The following is a 25,795-nucleotide window of genomic DNA, read 5'->3' as shown; positions in this document are numbered from 1 at the left end:
GGTGGAGTTATTTATACTGATGTACAGTATACAGCTCTTTTCTCCAGAGACAACAGACAGTTAGTGAGGACAGCACAGCTGCATTCCACAGAAACACAGACTCACTGATACAGTGAACATAACCTCAACTGCCGTAACACAACAAACTGAACTACACTCATACTGATGCCGTTCAACACACTAAGCCAGACTTTCACATAGCTGCATTTCAACAAACCAAACTAGATCTAAGGATGTAAGGATATGTTACCTAAATTGAAACTCAGTCATGAATCTAAAGACACTAAACTACACTCTCACACAGGCAGAGTAACACACACAAATTAGGGAAATTTAACAGTACACTGACATACACAAACACACACACACACACACACACCCTCATAACAAACCCCCCCAAAAACTACCAGACACACTCTCACACACCACCACAATATAAAATACTCACTGTACACTCACACACTATAACAATGTAACCCACTAATACACACAATACAACTTGCTTATCGCGCGTTTCTCAAACCTGTCAAACGCCACGTTTCAGCGGTATGTGTGTGTGTGTGTGTTTGAGAAGACTGCGTGTTTCAGATACGGGTGTACAGTGTGCCTCAGCTGGGCTTGCGCAAGGCGGCCTTCCCGCAAACAAAGCAGACCTTCTGCAATCCCCCGCGGAGCGGCATCCGCTGACTGACAGGGAGCTCCTAAGGTTAACACCTTAATTCACTGTCAAACAGATTAATACAGCTCCTTGTTTGACTGGCTCTGTAAATCGCTTTCCAGCTTAAACCCTGATTGAGAACACACCGCACTGAATCGATACCCGCAGGCAGGCGTATTGGCAGTCTCCCACGCCAGCGCATACACGGTGTACAGAGGACCTGCAAGCTGGCCGGGCGTCACAGAGGAGAACTGGTGTTTTAAGTATGAATATGTCACATAAACTGTAACACTGTCATGTATCGCACGCTAGCGTATCGATTATCAATTAGTGCTTCTAATATTGTTTACTCCTTATATGGCTTTTTGCTTGTGTTGTACTCTGCCTCACTTGTAAGTGGTGGATAATAGTGTCTGCCAAATAAATGCATGTAAATGTAAATGTATCACATTTAGAATGATGCACAGAATATCAAATACATGAAGTGTTGCACTTGTCAAACAGTCACATAACTGTCATTTAATTATGCACCATCCTTTTTGTCAGCACAAGGTCAGCAGTTTGCCTGAAATTACCTATTTCTGTACTACTTCTGTATTGCAGTGTGGGAAGAGCCCCGCTATTTGATCCTGTGGATGTGTGTTTCTGTTGCAAGCACAGGGAGCCCCGTCTTTCTGGGCTTGGTGAAGATGAGCGGCGGGAGGCAAAAACGCTCCTGCCAATCACAGCCCGTCTAGCCAATGGGCTGTTTGGAAGCACGGCACAGTGGCTCACGCCCCCTCCCATTCCACAGAGGTTCATTAGCCTCTGAGTGGATCCCCTTCACCAAAGGAGATGGACCTCCTTTTTCCCTGCCAGGTAGGAGAGATGAGGAAAGGAGGAAATGGAGAATGAGAACAGAGAAAAATATTCTGTTGAGCAGCATGTTTGGGTTGTGTACTCAGGCCATTCCACTCTAGGTTACGTTACAAAGCCATCTGCATGTGGCTCCCACTGCTGCAGACAGGGGGTGCTGTTGCCCCCATCTCCTTTCCTTTCTATGACAGCTGCTGCTTGAGCCAGGAGTCCATGGACACAGGCATGTGATACTGAGGCCACCGAGGTAGCAAAAATCCTCTCATAAACAAGTACTAATAACACTATAATGGCCTAATTAAACAGCAGAAAGGCCCAAAAATGAAAACAGTGCTTATAACAGCCTGGAAGGCAGAGGTGTCATTTCTCTCACAGAGTCCCTGAATCCAGGAATAAACGAACACAGTGTCGGAGCGAAATAAACACGGAGGGAAAGAGAAAGAGGGAGAGAGAAGGAGGGAGGGAGGAGACGGTGACAGATGCTACCTGTCTGTCTCGTAGGTACGCTAATTAATAGAACGTGAAAAAAATAATAGGGAGAAAAGCGCGGGGATGCCAGTCCGCCGGCGGCGGAGCGGGGAGCAGCTAATGAATTCCAGCTGACTAATCGCCTGAGCGGGTCGAGAGCTGGTTTCCGGGAGGCTGCTGTCCCCGGCCCCGGTGACAGCGGGACGGGTAATTAAGCAGCGCTCCCAGTCTCCAGGGGGAGCACAGAGGAGGAGGAAGAGGGGAGACAGGAGGAAGAGGCCTCATAACTCACACACACCTGAGAGTGAGCCCAGTCTCCATTTTTGACCACCTCTCTCCTCAGGAAACCTTACCCACCAGCTGTGAGAATAGCGCAGAGATGGACAACAGAGAGAGAAAGAGAGAGAGAGAGAGAGAGGGAGGGAAGACGAGAAATGTGAGGCTGAGGAGGAATGTTTGTATGTAGTTTCAGGAATGTCTTTTTCATAGACTGCTACAGTCTCTGGAGCTAAGGCAGTGAATGAACACACACACACATATATGCATAGGCACACACACACACACGCATACACACACACCTCCCTGTCAGTCTCCCCTAACAACCCCCATCAAGTGTAACCATGCGGCCCCCACAACGTCCCGGAAAGACGACCTCACCGTGCCTGGCTGGGCTGGGTTGGGCCAGCGAAGGGGGGGGGGGGTGGGGGGGGGGGGGGGGGGGTATCTCTGCCCCAAATCACATCAAAGCCCCGGCCGCGGCCGGCCCCCTCACCCCGGCCACGCCCCCTCCCCGCTGACCCCGATTAAACAGCTGTCCCGGCTGCCTCTTTGTGCGGCCCTGTTGACTTCTCCCATTAAGGCGTCGGGCCCGACAAAGAAAGCGGAAGACGGGACTGGCCGCCCCCGAGAAGAGGTGATGTTTGATACAACCGCGACACAGCGGGATTAGCAAGCCCATACATAACAATGGAGGCCGGGGGGCTAGCGCCGGGGGGCGGGGGGTGGGGGTTGGGGCTGGGCGTGGACCATCGTGTGAGCGTGAGGAAAAAGATCGTGTGGCGATAACACAGCTCTGTGACATAAGCCCTGCACCCCACCTAGGTGTCCTTCCTGGTTAAAGCCCAGGGGAACGAGCTCCGAGAACATGGGCTACAAGGAGAAATAAACAAGCCTAACCACAGAACAGATGTGTCTCCTATTAGTATCAGCGGTGGCAAATAACACAGAAAAACAACAGTCTGTGCAGCTCATTTCACTGAAGGGGAAGTTGTCGTTGGTTGCATTTACCAGTACGGAAAGCTGAATTTTGGCATTCACATATTGTTACTGCACTGCCTCTTAAGTGCCCTAACCCCACCGCACCCCAACCCCCACAGTACAGCCCTCACTCACACACACACACACACACTCACACACACACACGCGCACACGCGCACACGCACACACGCACACACTCGCACACTCGCACACTCGCACACTCGCACACTCGCACCACACAATCTGTATCAGAGAGAACGCACACACACACACACTTAAGCATAAACACACAAAAACACGCATGCACACACACACACACACACACATATGCATAAACACGCAAAAACACACATGCCCACACACACACCCCTTACATTCAGTTTTAGCATGTCAAAGTCTGTGTGTGTGTTTCTGTATGTAAACTTTGACATGCTAAAACTGAATCACACCAAAGCCCTGCTCTTCGTCCTAACACACACACACACACACACACACACATACAGAAAATGAGACCAAAAGGAAGGTGCAGCCAGTGCCGTGCCCTGAAGAAAAGGGTGAGCGGAGGAGAAAAGCCGTGAGCAGAGGGGGCCCGAGAGGGTGACGCACAGCCCCACAAAGCACAGGACACGGGCCAGGGAGCAGACGAGCTACAGCGGGGCTTGCAGGGGCTGGAAAAGGGAGAGCGAAGAGGCTTTAATTTGATTAGGCTGCTAAAACGCACAGCCCCTCGCCGCCCTGCTGGCCTGTCGAGGGATGACAGGGCCGTGGGCTCCCTAACACAGCCACACTGCGGGGGAAAAGCTTCGGCCAGCGTTTTCAAGCTTATATAAATAAGCCTCATTACACTGCCCCCGTATCAAAGTCTGCCAGCGACTATTCGTTTATGAGGGCTGAAACTCCAAGTTGTGTGTCCACTCTAACCCTGCCTTTCACAAGGGACTCTGCAGCAGCTCACGGGGAGATCCATGACTACACAATGCACTAACCAACCAAACCACAGAATCAGAATCAGACTTTATTGGCCAAGCATGCTTCTGCACAAACAAGGTATTTGACACCGGCTCCAGTGTCTCTCATAGTGCTTGCACACAATGCTAAAGGGACAAACCCAAATACCAAACAGCAGTAGTGTAACAACAAATAACAACGGTTATTTGCACAGCAGAGGACACACACGTGGAATAAGGGTGGAATGAGTGACGGACGTATGAACAGCTACTGCACAACTGCACAATGAACATGAACATGATTTAAAGTAAACATAAGTGCAGGCTGTAGATCTGTACACCTATTAGTTATATACAAATATACAACGGGCAATCAAATGAATCTGGAGGATAATATGGCAGGGAGAAGGATGTGTGGGGACAGTTTGGAAGACTCCACTGACTGTAATGGAGAGCAGCTTAATTTTTTTTAAATCCAGCATAAATTGCCCCTTGGCGGGGAAGGTATGCTCGGGATGTGCTGTTGTTTGGCTGAGCTAAACGCCTTCCCTGGGGTAAATTTCCAAACACACTGTGACTTTTTCCAAAAAATTCAAACTGCGTATCGTCTCCAGTTATACCCACATTAAATGATAACCGTCAAATACCAAATTGATTTTCAGACAAATGCCCTTCCCGCCCTTTAAGTATTCATAGAAATGTAGTAAACATTCATTCCATTCAGAGCTGGTCTGATCTTAAACGCAGAGTAACCGCAGTTTCACCGCACAGATTTCAGGCAGGTTCTGTTCTGACGCTCGGATCGTCCCCAGGCAAGAGGCGATGCCAAGCTCAGACATTAAGTGTGGAAGCGTGGGTGTGGGGGGGGGGGCAGTGACAGTCACAGCAAAGAGGTAGATTACTTCACAGCATTCTTTTCTCTATCGCGGGAGAGGTGACACCCTGGCAGAACAGCGGTGCCATTCTGGGGGGGGGGGGGGGGGGGGGGGGGGTCTGGGGGACTGCACCTGTCTGCTACAGTACAGCTCCATATGGGCTGATCGCTGTCACTCATACCAGCAGCCCATGCGGCGCTAGGCTTGCCTCAATATAAGCACAGTACGTACACCAAGGGAGTGAGAACAACTCCGCACAGGCAAAGCAGGGTGTGGAACTGGGAGGACCTCTGGAAGAAACACATGCAAACAAACAGCACATTTTCCTTCCCAGGAGCCTTTTCAGCACCGTGTTTGAGTAGCATCTTAGGCCTCAGTAATGTTCCGTCTCACTCAGAAACAGCCAAATTAATGTCCCTCGTTGAGAAGTGTTGTTTGTGACGCTGAGAGATGTGGAGCTTTCCTCTCACGCACACAGTGAACAGGCTACTTTACTAAAGCACTGTATCAGCAGAATGACAGTGGCCTGAACGGGAAAGGGCACCTGATTCCCAGCATCGAGACAGCTTCATATCACACATGTTGTTCGGGGACACAGATCAAATGAACTGAGTACTGACTTATCCTTTTTATTCTCCCCTAAAGCAGAGTTGTGTCTACAAGCAGTGCCTGCTAATATTAGGAAGAGCCATGGTCTCTTCAGGTGCCACATGTCCTGAGTCCTGCTGAGTAACAGACTCAAGGGAAACCAATACTTAGTCATTTAAGGTGTTGAATTTTCTATTTGGTTACACTACATTACAATGTCATTTAGCAGATGCTCTTCTCCAGAGTGACTTACATAGATTGCAGTTTTTTTACAATGTTATTCATTTATACAGCTGGATATTTACTGAGGCAATTGTGGGTTAAGTACCTTGCCCAAGGGTACAGCAGCAGTGCCCCTGCAGGGAATCAAACCAGCAACCTTTCTTTTACAGGCCCTGCGCCCTACCACTATGCTACACTGGCAACCTTGAAAAGCTGTGACACTGACCAGCCTGCCGGTCAGTATGTGAGTACAGACTGTGAGTAACGGAAGGGGCGAGGGGGAGGGGAGGGGGGGGACACACCTGAAGGGAACAGCCAGTAAGAGCCCGATCCGCAGGTGCAGGGGAGAGCGGCGGGAGGAAGGCGCGAGCCGGGCCTCCCGCGCGATCGATACCTTTACAGGGCCGTTATGGATTACAGCGCCGTGCTTCCTTTCATTACACGCTCGTTCCGCTCATTCACGGTCCTCACAGCACGCGCGCCGAGCGGCGCTGGATCAGGCTGATATCTCTATCGGCAGGGCTGACCAGCAGGCAGCGATGCTATCTGCAACACTCCCCGCAACTCACCTGTGCTGGCAGGAGAGAGCGGGCCGCAGTCAGGAACACCTTTCTAACGTATTCCAAAGGACAAAGATTAAAGCCACAACCGTACTGGGCACAACTGCTCACAAGCAACACGGGAGCGACCCACTAGGGATTCGAACCCATAGTATTCTGGTCCAGAGACCGGTGACCTAGCCTCATGACACCCACTCCAGCCTTCTCATGCTCTCCTTCCTGAGGACGGTGCCTGAGGGGCAGCAGTGCTGGAATGAGGAAAAGCCAGCAGGCGCTCAGATGGAGGACCAGACCTCCAAATCCCCTGCACCGCATCGGAGCGGGGCAGGTGGCCAAACCCGGGCCAGTCAGCGGGCGGAGCCACGCGGCACGCCGCGGAGGCCAATTACCACCCAGCGGGGCGCGGCTCGCTGGCGGCATGGCAACGGCACGCTCCAATAGGCACGAGGACGGCTGAGTGGCGGGACCGGGGGGGTGGGAGGGGCGTCTCTCATGGGAGTCAAACCCCAGAGCCACAGTTTGGTGCCGTTCTGACACAATTTCCCAGTCAGGATTTCCATCAGGGTCCCCCGTTTAAACCGCACGGTGTCTGATGGAACTTCATTTTCATACGAAGGTTCCCCTTTTTATTTTTGATTTTACTTTACAGTATTTGATGCAGTGTTTGATTTTCTGCAGACAGCGTTCAAGGGGTAGTCAGTACACACGATGCCACTACTACATACTGATATAACCACAGCTTTAGAGTTAGCAAATGAAACTTTAACATGGTTGACCACAATGGATAAAGTGAAGGCCATTTATTTCTATTTCTTCACAACGAAATTTCCACAGGTCTTTCTTTTCCATGAACCCACTGTATTCTTGCTCTAGTCAGGCTAACTCACCCACAATTGGCCCCACACACACACACAACCATGCGTACATACAAAGAAAGATCCACACACACACACACACACAACCAGGCATCACCATTCAAACCTTCCACCCTGTTAACCTCTTTCCACTCCTCTCTCTCTCTCTCTCTCTCGCTCTCTGTCTCTAAAAAAATATTTAAATAAAACCATTGAGTTGCGACTTCAATTTCATTGTGATGAATATTTTCCTCTGGGAGCTTTGCTATCGGGCTTAGAGGCAGATAGAATTTTCACGATTGTTATTATTGTTATTATGTTAAAAAAAAAGATAAATAGCATCATTAATCTGCACCATTGCTTGTGCCATTATCTAGGTGGGAGACGAGATATTTCCTTCTGTCGGATCTCGCCGTAATTAGCCTCCATTCAGCGCGCCACAGAAGAGGCCGTGTTCGGCGAAATTAAAAATTTTGTCATTAAGTGGAATTTACCATAATGCCATTTATCTGCGCGCGCTTCATCAGCAAGGGGACATTTTTGCCCCGAGGAGGGGGCCCCCGCTCTTCGCGACAGAGCGACGGCACGGGCAAATTGAAAAACCGAATAATCCCAGCCCCCTTCTTTCCCAACTCCAAATCCACTGCCAGTGGGGTAATTAAATAATGGCTCTTTAAAGTTTTAATTTAGATTTCCAACTGTATCCCGGCATCCCTGTATTCATGACTGGTAATGTAACGTACATTGGAAATGGAACAGGTGGGAGGAAGCACTCAGCTTCCTTTTTATCTCAAAGCAAATTACCACACTTCCATCACCACACATGCAGCTCTTCTCAACATATTAGATGGTAATAGGTGGGAAGACTAAAAGTTCAAAAAAGTACATGCATTTGAGCATATATTTACATTTACATTTATTCATTTGCCGGACGTTTTTATCCAAAGCAACTTACAAGTGAGGCAGAGTACAACACAAGCAAAAAGCCATATAAGGAGTCAACAATATTACATGGGTAATGTATATAATACATTTTCCAATTACAAAACCATATATATATATATATATATATATATATATATATATATATATATATATATATGTAGAGAGAGAGAGAGAGAGAGAACAGAGAAAATCACATAAGTGTTAACAATGGCTCAGAATATACACTCTTGGTGACATTCCTTAACATAGATAGTGACCTTTGGCCAACCAAGGGGTGACCCTTCATAACCTTGGGTAAGGTGGATTTACCCACTTTATTTAGCCAATCTGAATAAAGTACTATTGTGGAAAAAAGGCACCGGTGCACATATCCATTAGCCAATGCACCTAACCCGAGGCACAATCGGGAGCGTAGAGGCACCCTTCCCTTCATGGGTGGAAAATAGACTTAGACGTGGAGAGGATTAGCCCGCGCAACGTAGCCCGCATTTAATAACTAAAAACAAGGAGAGCGACCGTATGTCGCAGTGCCCGTTTAATAAGGTTTTCCATAGGCGCAGAAATTATTCGCAACGCTGCGCTCAAAAGTGCAGAACAAATCCACTTAATGGAAACACAATATATGGGAGAAAATAGACCCTCCTCCGCCACATTTTGCTATGACTGAAACCTGGTGGGGACCTTTACTAAGACCTTGACCCCTCTAAACCTGTGGGGTTTTGAAACAGCATGCCTAAAATGGCTGTGTTTAAATGTCAGGCGTAATACATCCCTACAAACAGTTTAAAAAATGAGTGTGTGACCTGGAAGTGTTTCCATCGCTGGTGGCAGTGTAAGCCTCCTTCAAAATGGCGGTGCCACTAGTTCTCAGACTTTGTCACCGTTGATTAAGTTTGACTGTCATGCTTCAAAATTAATGCTGAGGTGGAAAATTGATTTGGTTCTCCCGCTAAGGAATTCAGGATGAATGTGACAAGCATGTGAAAAAAATAATAAAAGGGTAAAATAAAGTAAGCTTTCTGCCTATGCAAAATGTGACTCCACACACGGACACACACTTTCCTGGCTATTGTGAGCAAGCTAGCTGGCTAGCTACATGTGGAAGTGGAATTAATCAGCCGGTCGAAGTAGATATTGCTGCTGTCCTATAACCTGGTCAATTTGGTCATTTGAAGAAATTAAACTCTTTCAAAAATATTTCAATTTTTTCCAAATCAAGGCATTTTTGGATAGCTAAATAACATGCAATGCACTGCAAAGCAATATCGTTCAAGTATTATTATTATTATTATGTAAATATACATACATATACACATGTAGAGAGAAAGGTATTTTTAGTATCTTTAGTCATGGGATACCTGATTTACTGCAAATATATTCACATTTCAACATTTTTATTTATTTTGGCTCACCCCTCTCCCTTCCCTGGGCTTTCCTAATATTAATTGCCTTCGTGTCTCTCTCCACTTGAAACACAAGAAAAAGCATCTTATTTTGCCACAGCACTTTAAAAACGTGAAGCATCTTATTACACAACAAAAACCGCATCGATCCAGTTAGGCACTAAAGAAAAAAATGAGGTCATGTAGAGGCATTAAAATGAGTTTTGATCATGGTTATTTAATACATGACTCTTTATCAAACCTGTCTCTTTTTGACAGGCAAAACTAAAGCAGAGCGCTAGCTGTCTAGTCAGGCCTGTTTGAATTGGGATTTAATGACAGACCAACAGAGTGATTCACCCCATCTGCTCCCTTCTCATCTCCCTGTGTGTTGTCCACCTTCTCCTGTTCTCTTCCTCTCCTTTCTTTCTCCCTCCATTTCCTCCTCTCCCCCTCCTTTTTCTGCCTCATCTCCTTTTGGTAACCGATGTGGGCGTCCCCAGACTTGGATCTCTTCTCAATCTAAGTATGTGTTCCTGCAATAGTGTAGACATGTGACTGGTTTGGAAGCACAATTTAGCTTCAGGGTGTTACACAGTGGTTGCCAAGTCGATACATTATTTGTTTATGACCATGCCATTAGCTTTCAGTGCACTTAGTGAGCTGCCATTTGTCCCAGTATTTCAGCGATGTGTTGCATATTGTCTTACAGGGTTTTAACTTGTTTTTTCATATCCTCTATTCCTCTGTAAGCCGTACTAAATAAGGGCATGTGGCAGACGACTAAATGATGGCGGTAAACAATGATAAATGAACCGCTGTTCCAGGGAACTCTGTACAATGAAACTTACTGCAGCGGTGCATTGTGGGAATGCCCACACATTGCCGCCCATCATCTCACCCAGTTGATTTCACGGGCCCGTGCTCGGCTTTACATCGCTGCTTTCATACGTCACTCCGAGGCGTGTTTTTATCTCATAATTTGACATCTTACAGGATTAGCCCAATCAATTATGCCACACTGTAGCACATGGCTTGATTAGGGGGGAGGCCGTGGAGGGGCTGCTATGGTAAAAACAGATGTAGTGCGGCGTTAATGGCGGTGTGTTCTGGATGTCGGCCGCTGATGTATTTAATGCCCTGTGACAGCGCTTTGTTAAACGCTGCGAGCATTTGTCCGACTGCGGTTGAAAAACGAATATATTCCTTCAATTAAACACATTTTGAGGGTGACAAGTGATATTTTTCATCCGTTCTGGATGGGCACTGGCTGAATGACTTTTCCTATTAAATAATAATGATAATACAAACATTCCTGTTATGCAGACTAAGTGCATCTATTAACGTGTCAAATTTTTTGACTAGCATCATGGTTAAGAAAACCTTTATGCAATGCAGTTAGCGGACAGCAGTTTTCAACAAGCAGGCTTCCACAGCTGTTCCTTTTCTCTTTCTTCTTGCTAAATGATTATTCCTCATATAAAATGCCTACAGCTGGATAGCACATTTAATACACTGTACTAACAACTGATATCAGTAACACTTTCCTCCAGAAAATTTTTGAAAAATGGTTTGTTCAATAAGATCTGTCTTAGCCATAAATATTATGTAGCTAGAGGGAAATATACAGATGCCATTCCATTAATACATGTACATTTCTGTATATGTTCACATTTTATTTGCTGTATAAAGCAAAACGGCATATTCTACTGTATGTGAAATTCTGCATCAATCAAATTCACAGCCCACATTTCAAAGCAACACAGAGGGGTTGGAGGGTATCAGGGTTCCATTACACATCATGTGGTACCTCAGGTACCTTTAGCAGTTCTAAAAGTTGCATCTCTGAGATTACATTACATTACATGCATTTAGCAGACGCTCTTATCCAGAGTGACTTCCAGCACAATAGAACATAAGCGTATCCATTCAAGTTAAAAGAGGTTTGGGTGGTCACACCTGTCGGAGAGGGGGGTGAAGAAATTCTAGCCCTCCTCCACATCTGTCAGTGTGGGGTGTTTCACACATACACACCAGGCACACACATAGCTAGCTCCCTGCACAAAGCTGAAAATCCCATTACAGCGCCCAATCTGTAAATTGAATTCCAGTGATCACATAAACAAGGAGACATTTTAATATAACCTTTGAGCTAGCTTAATGCCCCCGTAATGCTCCTCATTAGACTGTAGTTCCTTTAGGTGAAGCTTTATAAAAAAATCCATTACCCGGCTCTTGTAATATACCTGCAGTGTATCCACGTCTGGATTACATTTCATTTCAGTTTTTTAATTCATTTACTTTTCTCCCCCTCTTCAAAATGACACGTTCATTCACGGCACGTCCCCCCTCTCCCACGTTAAAAGAGAAAAGAAGAGAAGGATGGAAAAAAAAACAAGGAGAAAAAGATTTTCAGATCAGAACGAATGCTGAATAAATATCAGGAGATTTAGCCGGGAAGTTCCGTCACGCTTTTTGCCTCGTAAACAACTTCTATTTTTCTTCCCCAGTTGGCTACAATGGGCTCGGCAATGCAGAAGCTGGTCGGAGTCAGTCAAAGCAATTACTATTGATTACCAATACCTGTGAACGGCACTTAAGGCTGTTCTTTGAAGAAAAAATAACCCAGGGATAGAATATGGTTGGACGTAAGGAGCATTAATCACCCTACCTTGTAAGTAAAGGACACCTCCTTGATATATGCTTGCTAAGTCCAGCCAAACACCTTCATTCCCCCAAAAAATATGTCAATTTTTTTCTAAAGAGCCTCTAAGACAGGGACAGAGAGCAGCTGCAAAAGGTATATCTCTACATAAAGATTCAAAGACTCAGACCACAGTTAAGACTGAAAGGCTATGCCATCTTTGTCATGGGACTTAAGAAGCAGAAAGAGGTTTAGTGCTGCTTGTGAATTTTATTTCAGAATCGATGATCGACAGCTTTACAAGCACAATGGAAGGACATATGAGAAATTCAAAGGAGTGCTGCTCTCTTAATGGACTTATATGTACACAGATGTGGTTGGCTTAAACTAACAAAACCATGCTCAAGATTTTCAAATATTCTTTCCAAATGAATGCTACTCTGTTCTGTTACAGATGACTTTGAAATAGACAACTTTCTCCCTGACTACAGCGAAAAGAATTTGGATAGCCCGCAGTTCTGCTGAATTCCAGACGTTTCTTTGTTCTGTGCCTAAATCAGACTGTTTGGAGTTTTATTTCATTAGAAGAAGACAGATTGAAATATCTGACATTAAGCCTATTAACACCTCCCTGACCAGGAAACTGCCACCTAACTTTTTCCTGACTGACACTGACACTGTTTCACAGCCTCAATGACTTTGAGCCACCTCCTTGAAAAATATTTACAATAATTATTCTATCAATTACAGCTGCAGTTGACAATGGGAATCACAGAATGAGGAAGCAAAGACAAGGCCATACCAGCCAATTTATTTTGTGTATCAGTTTTACCTTCCAAACTGTCCATCTATGTGTTAAAAAGCCCCACCAGGACAAACATAAAAAATAATTGTTTGTGCACACCATATCAAGAAAAGAAAGTAAGATTCTATCTCAAAATATGAGTGTACAAAGCCATTCATTTTCTTTTCAGATGCCGAATAACATAATCTGTTCTTTTCATTTAATAATCTGAGGATTTCTTTCAATAAACAAGATTAATGAAACCTAAGACCAGGATGGCAGTTGAAAGTACTAATGAAGAAAACTCACACCGATTTAGATCTGATTTATTTTATATTCTGTGCAAGTTTTGCTATATTTGTGTACAATCACATTCAGAGGAAAAGTACAGACTGATTTCTTTGAGAGAGAGAGATTTTCATTCTTTCAAATCATTTTATTCACCGGAAACAACTACTGTCCCTTGTGCCTTTAAAAATGTGTTAACTATCTTCAGAACACTATTCCCTTAATGTATCTTCATTCACGCATAAATGTTAATTCATTTACATACAATTAATTTAAAAAAACTGTTTAAGACAACTGATCGAAATATTTTGAAAGACTGTGAACATTAAGTATGTTATAACTTTAGAGATACATTTAGGACATTTGAAGGCCTAATTTCACACATTAAGATTTAAGGACTTTGTAAAAATGTTGTATGAATGGTAAATTTTACAGTGTGTTATTATTATTGCGGTTTTTGATCCGCTAAAACACACACCAGATTAGTGCCACTTTAAACATTTATTTTGCAAGGCAGTGGTACCAAAAATACAATTACTATATGTCATTTTGAATCAAAGCTGTGGTTTAAGAAAAAAAAGTAAAATATACCTGTATTTCTTCAAGTCTGGGGGACATATGGCAATTTCCAAAACTTATCAACAACTTAATATTTCTGTCAAGATTTTACACTGTGTGGCCCTGATTTTTATTTATTTATTTTGTTTATACATACTATTTGTAATACATATGGAATATTTCAAATGAATTTTTGAAGGCAGAATAAACATGGAAGATGAAAATATATATTTTTGGAAAGGTCAGGGTTAGGACACCAAATCCATGATCTAAGTCCTTTAACTTCGCAATTTGCACGATTGTTTTTAATTGCTGTACACGGTATGCAGATTCTTACAATCATTGCCCAAATGTTTGAAATATCAATCCATGTGTTTCGAGGAAATTCTAACAAAAATTAAAATCACTCTTTAATGCTTACCAATAAAAATGTGTTCGTTGCAAAGGGCATATGTTTTGAAATTCTAACAAAAATTAAAATCACTCTTTAATGCTTACCAATAAAAATGTGTTCGTTGCAAAGGGCATATGTTTTGAAATTTTGAAACGTTCAGTTGCAAGGATCTGCACTTTATGTATGAGATACTGACATTGCCCATGTCGTCCCTTTTAAACACCAGTGCATTGAGTGTTACCCCGTGTTATGTGGACTCGAGTGGCAGACTGTAAATACTACTGGTGACCAGCAGGAAAATCAGGAAGAACCTTCTGGAAATTCTGAAAATCCAACACATTCGTTTTAAAGCGACCCTGTAAACCCAGCCGGTAAACAAACACTTCACGAATCATACCGCTAAAAACGAGCGCAGTAAGTGGAGGAGGCATCGCGGGCGCCGAACGTTCCGAGTCAGATCCCTTCATTATAAAATCCGACGGCGCAATACAAAACACGCATTAAATATCAATAACTAAATACCTGAATAAACCAGTGAGCCACATGCTCTTTGATATTATCCCTAATTAATTCTGCGCGCCGACTCCAGCCGCGTGAAGCTTGAATAAGAACGCTGTGTTTAATCTGGCGCACCTTCCCCGCTGTTCAGAGACTGCATCTCTGCATTTCATTTAGGGGTAATCCTGGATAAAGAGACGGGCGTTCATACAGTAAACACGCCTTCGTGAAGTTTAAATTAACGGCAGCCACTGCAGTGAAATCGCACCAGAGACTTCCAAAAAATCTCGTTTCGGTTGGGAACTGCGAACCGAAACAAAAAAAGATTTGCGTTTGGAAGGTTGTTGGAGGACACCTGGTGATTTGCCGTGTGACAAAAATGACGACCCTTCTGCGGGTCAGGATGTAAGTGCGGCGCACCCGGACACGCCGTCGGCTGTGGTCCCCTCAGAGCGCGACTCAATGACCCAAAGTGATGGCCTGTGTCGCGGCCAATCACAACCACTGTCCCGCCGGACACCGTCTGTGCGTAACGGCCTCGCATTCCTGAGGGGGACCCACTTCTGTGTGGTCCGTGCCACAGGCAGTCAGAGTGGAACTGTCCCACTGGACACTTAAACTCAGTCTGTGAGTAATACCTATCCTCAAGCCACACTCTGGAACACTGGTGACAGGGCACAACACCGTGGAGTGGTACTTGCAGGGTATATCAGCTAGTACTTGTAGGGTATATCAGTAATCATCAAATATGGGTATCAATACATCAATGAATGCTGTGCATAGTTAAGATCAACACAGTTGTACACAGACATATACACACACACTGTTCTTCTCAATTGTACTAACCCTCCTTCCTCTTTCATACACATAAACATGACCACAGTCTTCATCCTAGTGACCGCTGAGCAGTAACCATCTGAGGATCAGGACTGAGAAGTTCTCACTTCAAACCTCCCACCACACCTGGTGACCTCTCACTCTCTCTCGTTCTCTCTCTCTCTCTCCCTCCCTCCTTCTCCCTCTCTCTCTACGCCTCGCCAGCTCCTCTCAGGGTAGTAAAAGTTGTTCCGTTTAACAGTCAGTTGAGAAGGGCACGGCACGGCGGGGCTCTCACAGTCTCTCTGTATGCAAAGGAGGCCCTAATAATAGCCGCCCGCGCTTTCAGAGGGTCCCAGAGGAGGTCAGGTGTATTTGAGAGATTAGTGACAGTGACACCCCCCACCCCTGCACCATCCCCCTTCCCAACACCCAGCCGAATTTCCCCGTCGCTGCGGCAGCCACACTTTGCACATGTGGACCAACACCATCGCCCCTGCTGCTGCCTAAAAAACAGAGCCGTCTCTCAGCACACTCCAGGCCCACTCTCAGTGATCACCACTCCATCCAGTGACATTCACACACAGCTAAATTTCTACTGCAGTCACTGAGGTAATATACTTTCATCAAAGGCAAAACAGCAATGGCCCCAGCACCTCTCTCCCGTGGTTTCTGGAGAGACCTTACAAAAGGGAAGACTGTACTGAAGAATATAGCAGATAGTACAAGCAGATATGAGAACTCCACAGGCTTTTGGGTTTACACATCCCTCCCCAGGCGTTACAGGGGAGAAGCTGAATGGCACGGTAGCTGACATATCTCAACCACAAGGCAACAGCTTGGAGAGCTTGCATTGGTAGCACACACTTAAATCAGGGATGTAAACTGCTGGTACAGAGACAGCAGACAATCCCCTTCATCCTTCATAAGAGTACGGAGAATGAGAGAATGACAGCCCCTATCCCCCTCACCTGGTCTACACTGACAGAGCTTACCGAATCTATACGAAAACAGGCTGCAATATATGAGAACCAGGGCAAAGCTATTATTAACCCAGCACTTCATTAGTATAGAGAAATGCCTGTCTGTCATTAACAGATGGTATAGCTGGAGTCTGATTAATTAACCAGAATGTTAAAGCTTAGCATTGCTGCAAATTGGCTCTTCCTGCCAAGGACTCAAGTCTGTCAACAGCTGTGAAAGATGATGACTGAATATGGTACATAAATACTCTATACGCCCACACAAACAGATAAACACACACACACACACATATATAAATAAAACATGTCCATGTATGTGTGCATATAACAGATAAACACACACACATATTACACGTGTGTATACAGTATGTGTGGGTGCACCTGTGCACACATATACATACATCCACATACATATGAACATGAACACATACAAACACATATATTTAAGAATAATAATTGTATCTCTGTATCTATATACCTCTATATATTTATCTGTACACTTCCTTCTCAACTTCAGAGGTTTACAGAAAAGATGACACAGATGATCTGCTTCCAGTGTGGTTCAATGGAAGTTCAGATATGCCATGCAGTGGCTGCTAAAGCCGGCCCAAACATGCTATCTGGTTCAAAGACTCACTGTCCACAGAGGCAAATTACCACTCCATTCTCTCCTTTCCTCACACATATTAATATTCACAATTAAACCAACAACACTGTGGCCTTACAATTAATATAGCACTAGGATTCCATCTCTGATGAAATGTGATTGAAAACAAAATCTGCCTTCCTCCTCCAGGGTGTGTGTATGTGTATAATAACATGGTTGCTCTTTCCCTGTCACAACAACAATAATTAAATTTAATATTAATCAATTGGTTAATTAAAATAATTATTATTGGTAATTGACTTTTTTTGCCCTCCTCTCTGAACTTGCGTCTGAAACAGTGACAAAGAGGTAGGAAGGGAGGGCAGGGGGGCTGTCTGCACCCATTGGCACGCAACACAGAAATTCATCGTCAACATCACCATCATCATCCTCATCACTTTTCAGTCATATGCTGCCATAGCAAGCACCACCACATCCTCATCACCACCACCGCCGCCACCAACACTGAGCTGGGCAGGACTGAGGTTGCTTCCAGAAATACACATAAGGATTCAATCCTACTTTTTAGTTAGTTTTGTATTTTATGCACATCTCAGCTTGAAATGAAAGGAGGAGGTGCTGGTACACAGTGGAAAAGGGACACTTCCTTCAGTGTGTCACCGAAATGTAAAGAACAGAGTCATTCCAAATGCAGAACAGGAGGGCTGAATTGCACCTCTACTGTACCGCGGTGCACTGAGAACCGGGTGGAGCTCCACTGCGGTCCACTGCAGCTCTCTCACACTAACGGTATTAATGCTGCTCAAGACTCCTAATAAACATCTCCTTATGGTAACATTATAGATTAATCTTCACTGTTTCTTTCTTGTTTATGACTCCAGCATCACATCTTCATAATTCTAGGACATTTGGCCCTGTGTAGCATCAGCATAGAATCTGATTCTGCAATGAGAATTTATATGAATTTTTCTCCATTGCTCTTACCCAGAGTGACTTATATAGTTTAGAATTTTTACGTTATCCACAGCTTGATATTTGGTGGAAATTCAGGTTAAATAACTGGTACAAGAGCCGTAGCTCACCTGGGAATCGACCCAGCAGCCTTTGGGGTAGAAGCTCTACTCTTTACTGCAACATCACACCACTGCCTGTGGAACAGAACCGCTGCTGCCTATGGAATGATTCAAAAACTTAAAATAGACGGGTTTCACAATGTAATTTTAATATTACGGTGCTGACCACAGCTACTCAAACAAAAGAAACAATTCAAAATAACTTGTTATTGAGGGCGAAGAGGGGGATTTTTCTTCGCTGCACGTGATATTTAAATACGGCCACACAGAGATGCCAGCAATGATGTGGCGTGGCCTGGTTTACAGAGGAAAAGTGCCTGCGATGCATCAGATAAACACCTGCAAGACAACAGCACGCGCTGTTCGCTTTTCAGGCTTTCCGGAAAAAAAGAACGCATCTTCAGATACTGCAGATATTTACGGGCACATCGATAAGATAAACAAATTAAAATCCTTCAAGCATTTCGCCGGTGGAGAAAAAAAGACCACACCATGCTGCGGTTTCAGTCTGACAGATAAAACTCAGACTGAGTAAAAGTGGGTATATTTCGAGAGTGCAAGTGGAGCAAAAGGGTGTGTTTTTCAAGCTGCAAGAGACGAGGAGAAAGGATGAAGAAGCAGGAGAGAGCGGAACAATTAAAACATGACAGCGTGTTAACAGAATATACTGACAACTCATATTTTATATCACAAACTGTGTGCAAGATCCAAAGGTGCAAAGGTTAGATTATTAGCATCATCCTGCCTGTGCTGCTGCCAATGAGCTAAAATTGATATATATTTTCAGATTTTAAAATCACAGAAAAATGACACAAATAACAAATAAATAAAAAAAAAAAAAATACTTTCAATCACATAATGGATATTCACTAATATCTGTCACCTTCAGGTATTTTTAAGTGCAGAAATTTAATTTGTAATTTCAAACTATGGGGTATCTGTATATATGTATAAATGTGCTTTACCGAAATAAATAAGAGACATTAAGGTCCTTGGTGTTGGAACAGTCATTTACTGTTAAGAAAAGAAACACACAATGACTATGCATTGGAATCATCTAAACTGACAACACAAAAACAAAGACCACTACAGACTCTTAGTACAACACAAAGTCAGAAACATTGCACTGGACGTTGCTCTGGAAAAGAACATCTGCTAAATGAATGTAATTTATTGTAATGTAATAAAAAACAGGTAAAAAAAAAAAAGGTTGCTAAAAAATGGAGATAAAACAAACAGGCTCCCGCACACTGGTGACTGGGTTAGCGTGTGGTGTGGCAGCCCTGGTGCCTGATCAAACAGGCGGTGTGGGGACCTGGCGTGACGTTCCACACCGTGTGGCACTGGGCAGCCCTGATAAGAACGAAATCACTGTCTGTGCCCACGCCCGCTCGCCCGCCCGCTCGCCCCCACACACCCCGCGCTCTCACAACGAGGCGTTCACACACACACACACACCGCTTAGCACACGCCGGAGTCCTAACTCAACACGCAAACATACTGGAAACGTTTGCATGGGAGAATAAGACAAATGGAAGGTCATAATGATATCACTGATAATAATCCCAATGAACTCATTGTTCTCCATGTCCTGCTATTCCCTAACATCACACAAGACTGAATACTTATACTGTAATTTATGTAATACTGTACATATACTTGAACATATACATGTTCTTTTATATAAAAATGTTCTTTTGAGACCCTGCCCTTGTTAACCCTTGCTTGTAACACTGAGCCTATTGCAAAATAGGATTCAGTTCAGGACAGGTCAGATTACTATACAATTTCCAGGAAAGTGTCCCATTGTAAAGGCAGACAGACAGCCTGTATTTAATCTGAATGAGTCAATCACCTTTAAATACGATTCTTTTGTATAAAAACACTGTAAATACTTAGTCTTTGCAAAACTGACTTTTCATTCAAATGCGAAGGCTGCCCACAATGACAATTGGTGCTTATGTTTGTTCATGCCATGGGTGGGCAGAGAGCTCTCATTCAGTTCATTCAGAGTCTCTCTGCACACAGGTGACACTGCAGATCTCTCAGTGACTCTACCAGCGCCTGTCACCCCACAGCCACCCACAAGAGCGGGCACACGTGCATGCATGGAGGCACGCTCCAACACGCACCAACACGCCAGCGCTCCAGCGCGCGTGGAGCGAATAAAACATGCTCCGCTCCACACGTGTGTGATATGTATGCGGCAGTACATGCGGTGGTCGCGGAGCGCGCAGATTCGATGCACATCAAGAGCTCGCTAACGAGCCGTACGTTTCCACCCAATCTCTGCAGATGCATTTACAATGTAAATCCCAGGCTTTTGTTTCATTTAGCCACTCAGCGTTGCACGTCTTTCCAGGAGCTTTTTTTATGAAGTGCACAGCAGCACTTTACTAACTACAATAAGAATAAATTCTCACGAGCAGTTACTCAGGCCGCAGAATGAGGTCTGAGAGGCTGATGTGGTCATACTGAAAGCCACTTTTTGAGAACACTGCAACCAATAATGGCATCAGCGCAACAGGTGAGGTGGAGGGCAGTTTCTGAAATGACGAGAGAGAGAGGGAGAGAAATGAAGACAGAGGAAAACAGAGAGAGAGGGACAGAGAGAGACGGACAGAGAGAGACAGGTAAAGGTGGCGGGACTGCCTAACCCCAGCATGGGTCTGCAGTGCAGAGGCGGTGGCAGCCGAGACACATCAGCCACAGCAGAATATACAACCTGGCAGTGACTGCCAAGCACAGCAGCCAGTCAGGCTGTAACCTGGAGCCTTCCAAAGGCCTTTACCAGAGGCTTGTAAAGAGACAAAAAGAAAGAGGCTTACCTTTCCCCGAGTGGAGGTGTGGCCCACAGACCTCACACACGCACACAAAATGCTCAGAAAGCTCACTGTACTCACATGCGCACACACACACACACACACCCACACAGGAAGCTCTCCAGCCTGTGGTTGACCATCAACTGGAGGCTATGAACCCGCGCTCTTCACAAAGTTCAGCGTGTCACAAAAAAAAAAGAGGTAAAAACTGTCACCAGTGGAGGGACTCAGCAACTGAAATTGGGAATGAGGCTAGACCCTCACCCCCCACCCTGTTTTGGGAAGCCCTTTATTCCCCCCACTCTGGTTCCAAATGACTGGAGATGGGGTCGCCCCCCCCCAGAGCCCTGGCCCGCCACCCAGGTCCCCCTCAGCCGCTCTGCCCTGGGGGTCTCACTGGACTGTGGGGACAAACAGGATGTCCAGGAAGGATTTAGGCCCTTTCTTCCCTCTTCCTTTCTCTCGCCGTTGTTCTTGCCCAGTCACCGACCCGGCTGCGGCAGGCTGGGTTTTCAGGGCCAGGTGACTGACTGATTGGGCCTGTGTTCATCCCCCCAAAACAACACCCACCCCCCCCAAACCCCCCGCTGGATTCTTGCCCACTGCACTCATCCATACCCTCTGTTGTATGAGCCTGTATGAAATCACACACATACTGCAAACACATCTGTATTCACTCTTACAGACAGGAAAAATAATAGCAACAAATTATACTACACACACACCGTTATATTATATATATTATATACTGAGTAGGCATCTCAAGCTCTCCATTGTGAATCTTAGTGAATACCTTGGATTTTCTTCACCCTTTGCTTAATAACCTTTCTGTCACTGATTAAAGGTAATGCAACAGTGACCTCAGGGTTGAATATTCCAATGAAATAGTTGGCCTCATCCCTTCTACTTACTTCATTATTTTACACATACAGCCACACATATAATAAATAACAGGTACAACTATGAACGATACGGCTGTTAACATGACAACACTGTCAGCATTAACAATAAAAAAAAGCACACAAGCAATATCACACAGCCAAGGGAGGCCAAACACTAATATAACAATAATGGCCCAATGAAACAAGTACGCAACACAAACGACAATGCCCTGCCAAACAGGAAATGCTGCCTGAGTCAGACGCTGGTGGGTGGGGAGATACCCACATCTATGACAAGTACAGAATAGAAACTCAGTCTGACACCTTTAAAAAAATTATCAAATTCATGTGAGAAATGGGAAGGTGAAAACAGCACACCTCTTTCAGGGGGTAACCTAGATCATTTATTGTAGCTAAGAAGCTGCAAGACCAGTCCCTACCTGACACCCATGGATATGAGCTGACAAGAGAACTGTACAGGCACATGTATTCGACTTTTAAGTGCCCCATTTGGGATATGAGCCTGCACCATTCTGTACAGGAGCGCAGCTCCCCTAAGCGCTGCCTCGCACTGCTGCTCGCATATCCAGAGATGGTGGCGCAGATGACAAGAGAGGGCTGCCTACAGCTCTCCGGAGGGCCGCGAGGAGCCAGGACCTGCCCTGCGGACACTGCTGTCTCCCAGTGACAGGGCACGGCAGTGGGGCCGTGTAGGGGCAGTGGGGAGGCAGTGGGGCATAGTGGTATGGAGCTGGACTTTGGTTGCCGGTTCAATTCCCTGCAGGGGCACTGCTGCTGTACCCTTGGGCAAGGTACTTAACCCAGAATTGCCTCAGTAAATAATCAGCTGCATAAATGGGTAACATGTCAAAAAATTGTAACCTATGTAAGCCGCTCTGGATGAGCGTGTCTTAAATACCAATAATGTAATGTAATGCACGCTGTAATGTAATGTAATGCACGCTGATGTGAGGGGCCTCCCGCCACACAGAATAAGGGACACCAGACCAGATCTGCTCTCCTATATCACAACCGCTCTCATTCCTCCTCATGTATGTGCAGTAGCTGTCACACTGCCTCCCGGCTCCCATCCCCATAGAAACGCCTGACCTCTCTGATTTAAGACCCCTCCCTCTCCCCCAGCCAAACTGCCATTTCTCACAAATATGAAGCTGGTGCCTCTGTCTTGCCCCATTTTGCCCGCTATTAACTGCCCCTTCTTTTACCCCCTCTGTGCCTAAGCTAAGCTGCCCCAGCTCTCCAAAACATCCCTTTCACCCCCTTTACTCCCAGTGTAATTGCCTCTCTGTCTTGCCCTTCCAGTTAAACTGTCTCCTTTGCCCTTCTTAAACTGCCCTCTTCCCTCTCTCACCTCCCCTTTTTGATCCTCTCAGCCCCCCATAGCAGTGAACTCCGGGGTGGGGGGTGGAAGGGGGGGCTGAGGGGGTGGTGTTGGTTGAGGACAGGCTCCAGAGATCACACGGAGGGCAGACAAGAGAGCAGCCGCTGCCCCCCCCCCCGCCCCTCTGTATAACAAAAGCAGGCCGGAGGAAATCCCAAACCGTCCCAGCATGCACCGCTACGCAAGCATGGGCACTCTTGCAGAAACCCGCAGCTCGCAGACCCAAAGCCCGGTGAAATTTAAATCAGGAGAAACAGAGAGAGAGAGAGAGAGAGAGAGAATGCACAAAAGAGGGTGGAAGTAAAAAAAAAAAAAAAAAACACATCAGTAGAAAAGGGAAAAATGAAAGAAAGGGAGACCGCTTTGCTGAGGCTGCAGGTTAACTTAATGTGAAGATCTTCAGAGATTTGCCAAGACATTGTGTATTCAGGTTTTTTTTTTTATGATTAGATTCTCTCCCTCCCTCTGACACAGGCTGTTCTGTTTTTCTCCTGCTCTTTTTTTGTGGATCATTATGAGGAGAGCAGATTACCTCTCCTCTCCTTCTACTCTGCCCCGTATACATTTGCATGCAGATGAAGCTCGGAAATGCGGTGCTCCTGCACACGGAGTCATCCTTTCATGAACGCATACAGGGGGATACAATCTCTCACTACTCCTCATCTCCTCTTATAGCAAAACAGGCTCGTTTTGATCTTTCCCCCAAAAAAACACTGCTCGGCACGTCCGCAGAGGGTGTATGAAAACGTGATAAACCTCAGCGCAAGGGCCTTCATCGAGCTGACGCCCTGCTTAATCAGATTCTTACCAAAACTCAAACAGAATCAACTTCCACACACACGAGGCATTTCAATGCTCATCATATTCGCTTTAAACTTGAGCTGATTAGGGGGGGTTTTGAAAGTGCTGGGAGTGGGACACCTTTTAAAAAGGCCGGGGGGGCTGTCAGGGAGCTTTGCTGTTCAGAATTCAATTATCATTCTATTTCACTTTCCAAGACATCTTTGGAGATAAGATCTGGGAGTATTCTCTGGGGGTATTTTCCTCAGCTGAATCTCAAACTCATCTATTTAATTTCATTGATGATAAAGGGGAATGAGGCTAGTTTTCCTTTTTTTTTTAAACTCTCAGTACATACAAAAGAGCAATAGGACCAAATTAATGGTCAATGTGTAAGGGCCCAGCTGTTCAATGTCCATTCAAATAGGTGCGAGTGAAAATAAGTGATTCTGTGCACCTCTGTGTGTGGCTATGACAACAGTAGAATTAACAGAATTTTGCCATAAAAATACAGAATAAAGAATACATCTATCATGGTAGAAATGTGACAAAATTTGATTTAATAGAGCTAATGCATGATTACCAGTCAGTGTGTTCTTGACATTCAGCATGTGAGTGCCACTCAGGTATCTCTAAGTGTACAAAACTTTCATCAGGTTGTGACTGGCAATGGCAGTTAGTTATTGTGTGTCGTTCAGTCAGTCAGTTAAGTCAGCATGTATGTTAGTGTGTGTCAGTCACAGCATAAGTTCATTTGTTCAGTGTCTGAGTGTCAGTCAGTTTAAACATGCTAGCTACAGTACACACACTGTGTGTGTGTGTGTGCGCGCGCACGTGTGAGTGAGGGGGTATGAGCATGTTTGTGTGTGGTTGTTATTGTGCATGCTGAACGGTGGCAATGCCCTTACCTGTAGACCTGACACTGACCCCTCCCTCCACGTTGAGCTGGATGGAATCGTCTAATTCCTGTTTCCCCTGGCCCAATATCATCCAGTTCTCCACTCCATCTGAGTCAGAGTCAGAGAGCGAGTCAGAGTCCGAGTCCAGGCACAGCACAGAGTCCTCGCTCTGCGGGGCCGGGGACGGCTGAGCAGAGGTGGGCGTAGAAGTCCACCCCCTCCTGGCCAAGGCCGGGGGCTGCCATCTGCGGCCCTTCGAGGCACAGACCCCCTCCTCATCCTCCTCTGTGTTGTCCGACACGGTAATGACCTCTGTGCCCGAGTCGATGACGATGACGTCCTTCGGGGGCTGCTCCTTCACCTGGGCCGGAGCCTGCTCTTTCTGCTTCTCCTTCTCCTTCTCCTCCTCGTAGGGAGCGTGGGTGGAATAGTGCAGCTGGCTGTAGAGCCTGAACTCCACCTCGCTGTCCACATCGGAGCTGCTGGAGTCCTCCGCCTCCCGGTACAGCTGGTCCTCATACTCCTCCCTCTCCTCGTACCCCCCAAACATGCTGAAGGGTCGCCCCGCTGCCTGAGGAGACATTCATCACCATCATCATCAGCATCATCGTCGTCATCATCATCATCATCATCATCATCATCATCATCATCATCATCATCATCATCTCGAAGTGAATTCTGAAGTGACTAGATCACTGGGATTTTAAACATCTCACCAAATGGAAAGACCCTTTTTTTAGTTAAACCACTGATAA

The 25,795-nt window shown here is 45.5% G+C and overlaps 1 protein-coding gene across 1 annotated transcript in view; it reads right to left on the bottom strand.

Moving 5' to 3' along the window:
• The window catches only part of zcchc7 (zinc finger, CCHC domain containing 7), a 49,573-nt gene that overhangs the window by 20,610 nt on the left and 3,168 nt on the right, over positions 1 to 25,795 (bottom strand). The window contains exon 2 of the mRNA XM_036516410.1: positions 25,050 to 25,611. Within this exon, the coding sequence (XP_036372303.1) occupies positions 25,050 to 25,590 (541 nt within the window). The 5' untranslated portion in view covers positions 25,591 to 25,611. The remainder of the gene's footprint in view (positions 1 to 25,049; positions 25,612 to 25,795) is intronic.

This window comes from Megalops cyprinoides, chromosome 22 (genome assembly GCF_013368585.1).
Source record: "Megalops cyprinoides isolate fMegCyp1 chromosome 22, fMegCyp1.pri, whole genome shotgun sequence".
Lineage (NCBI taxonomy): Eukaryota > Metazoa > Chordata > Actinopteri > Elopiformes > Megalopidae > Megalops > Megalops cyprinoides.
This window is presented reverse-complemented; position numbering and strand designations above follow the sequence as displayed.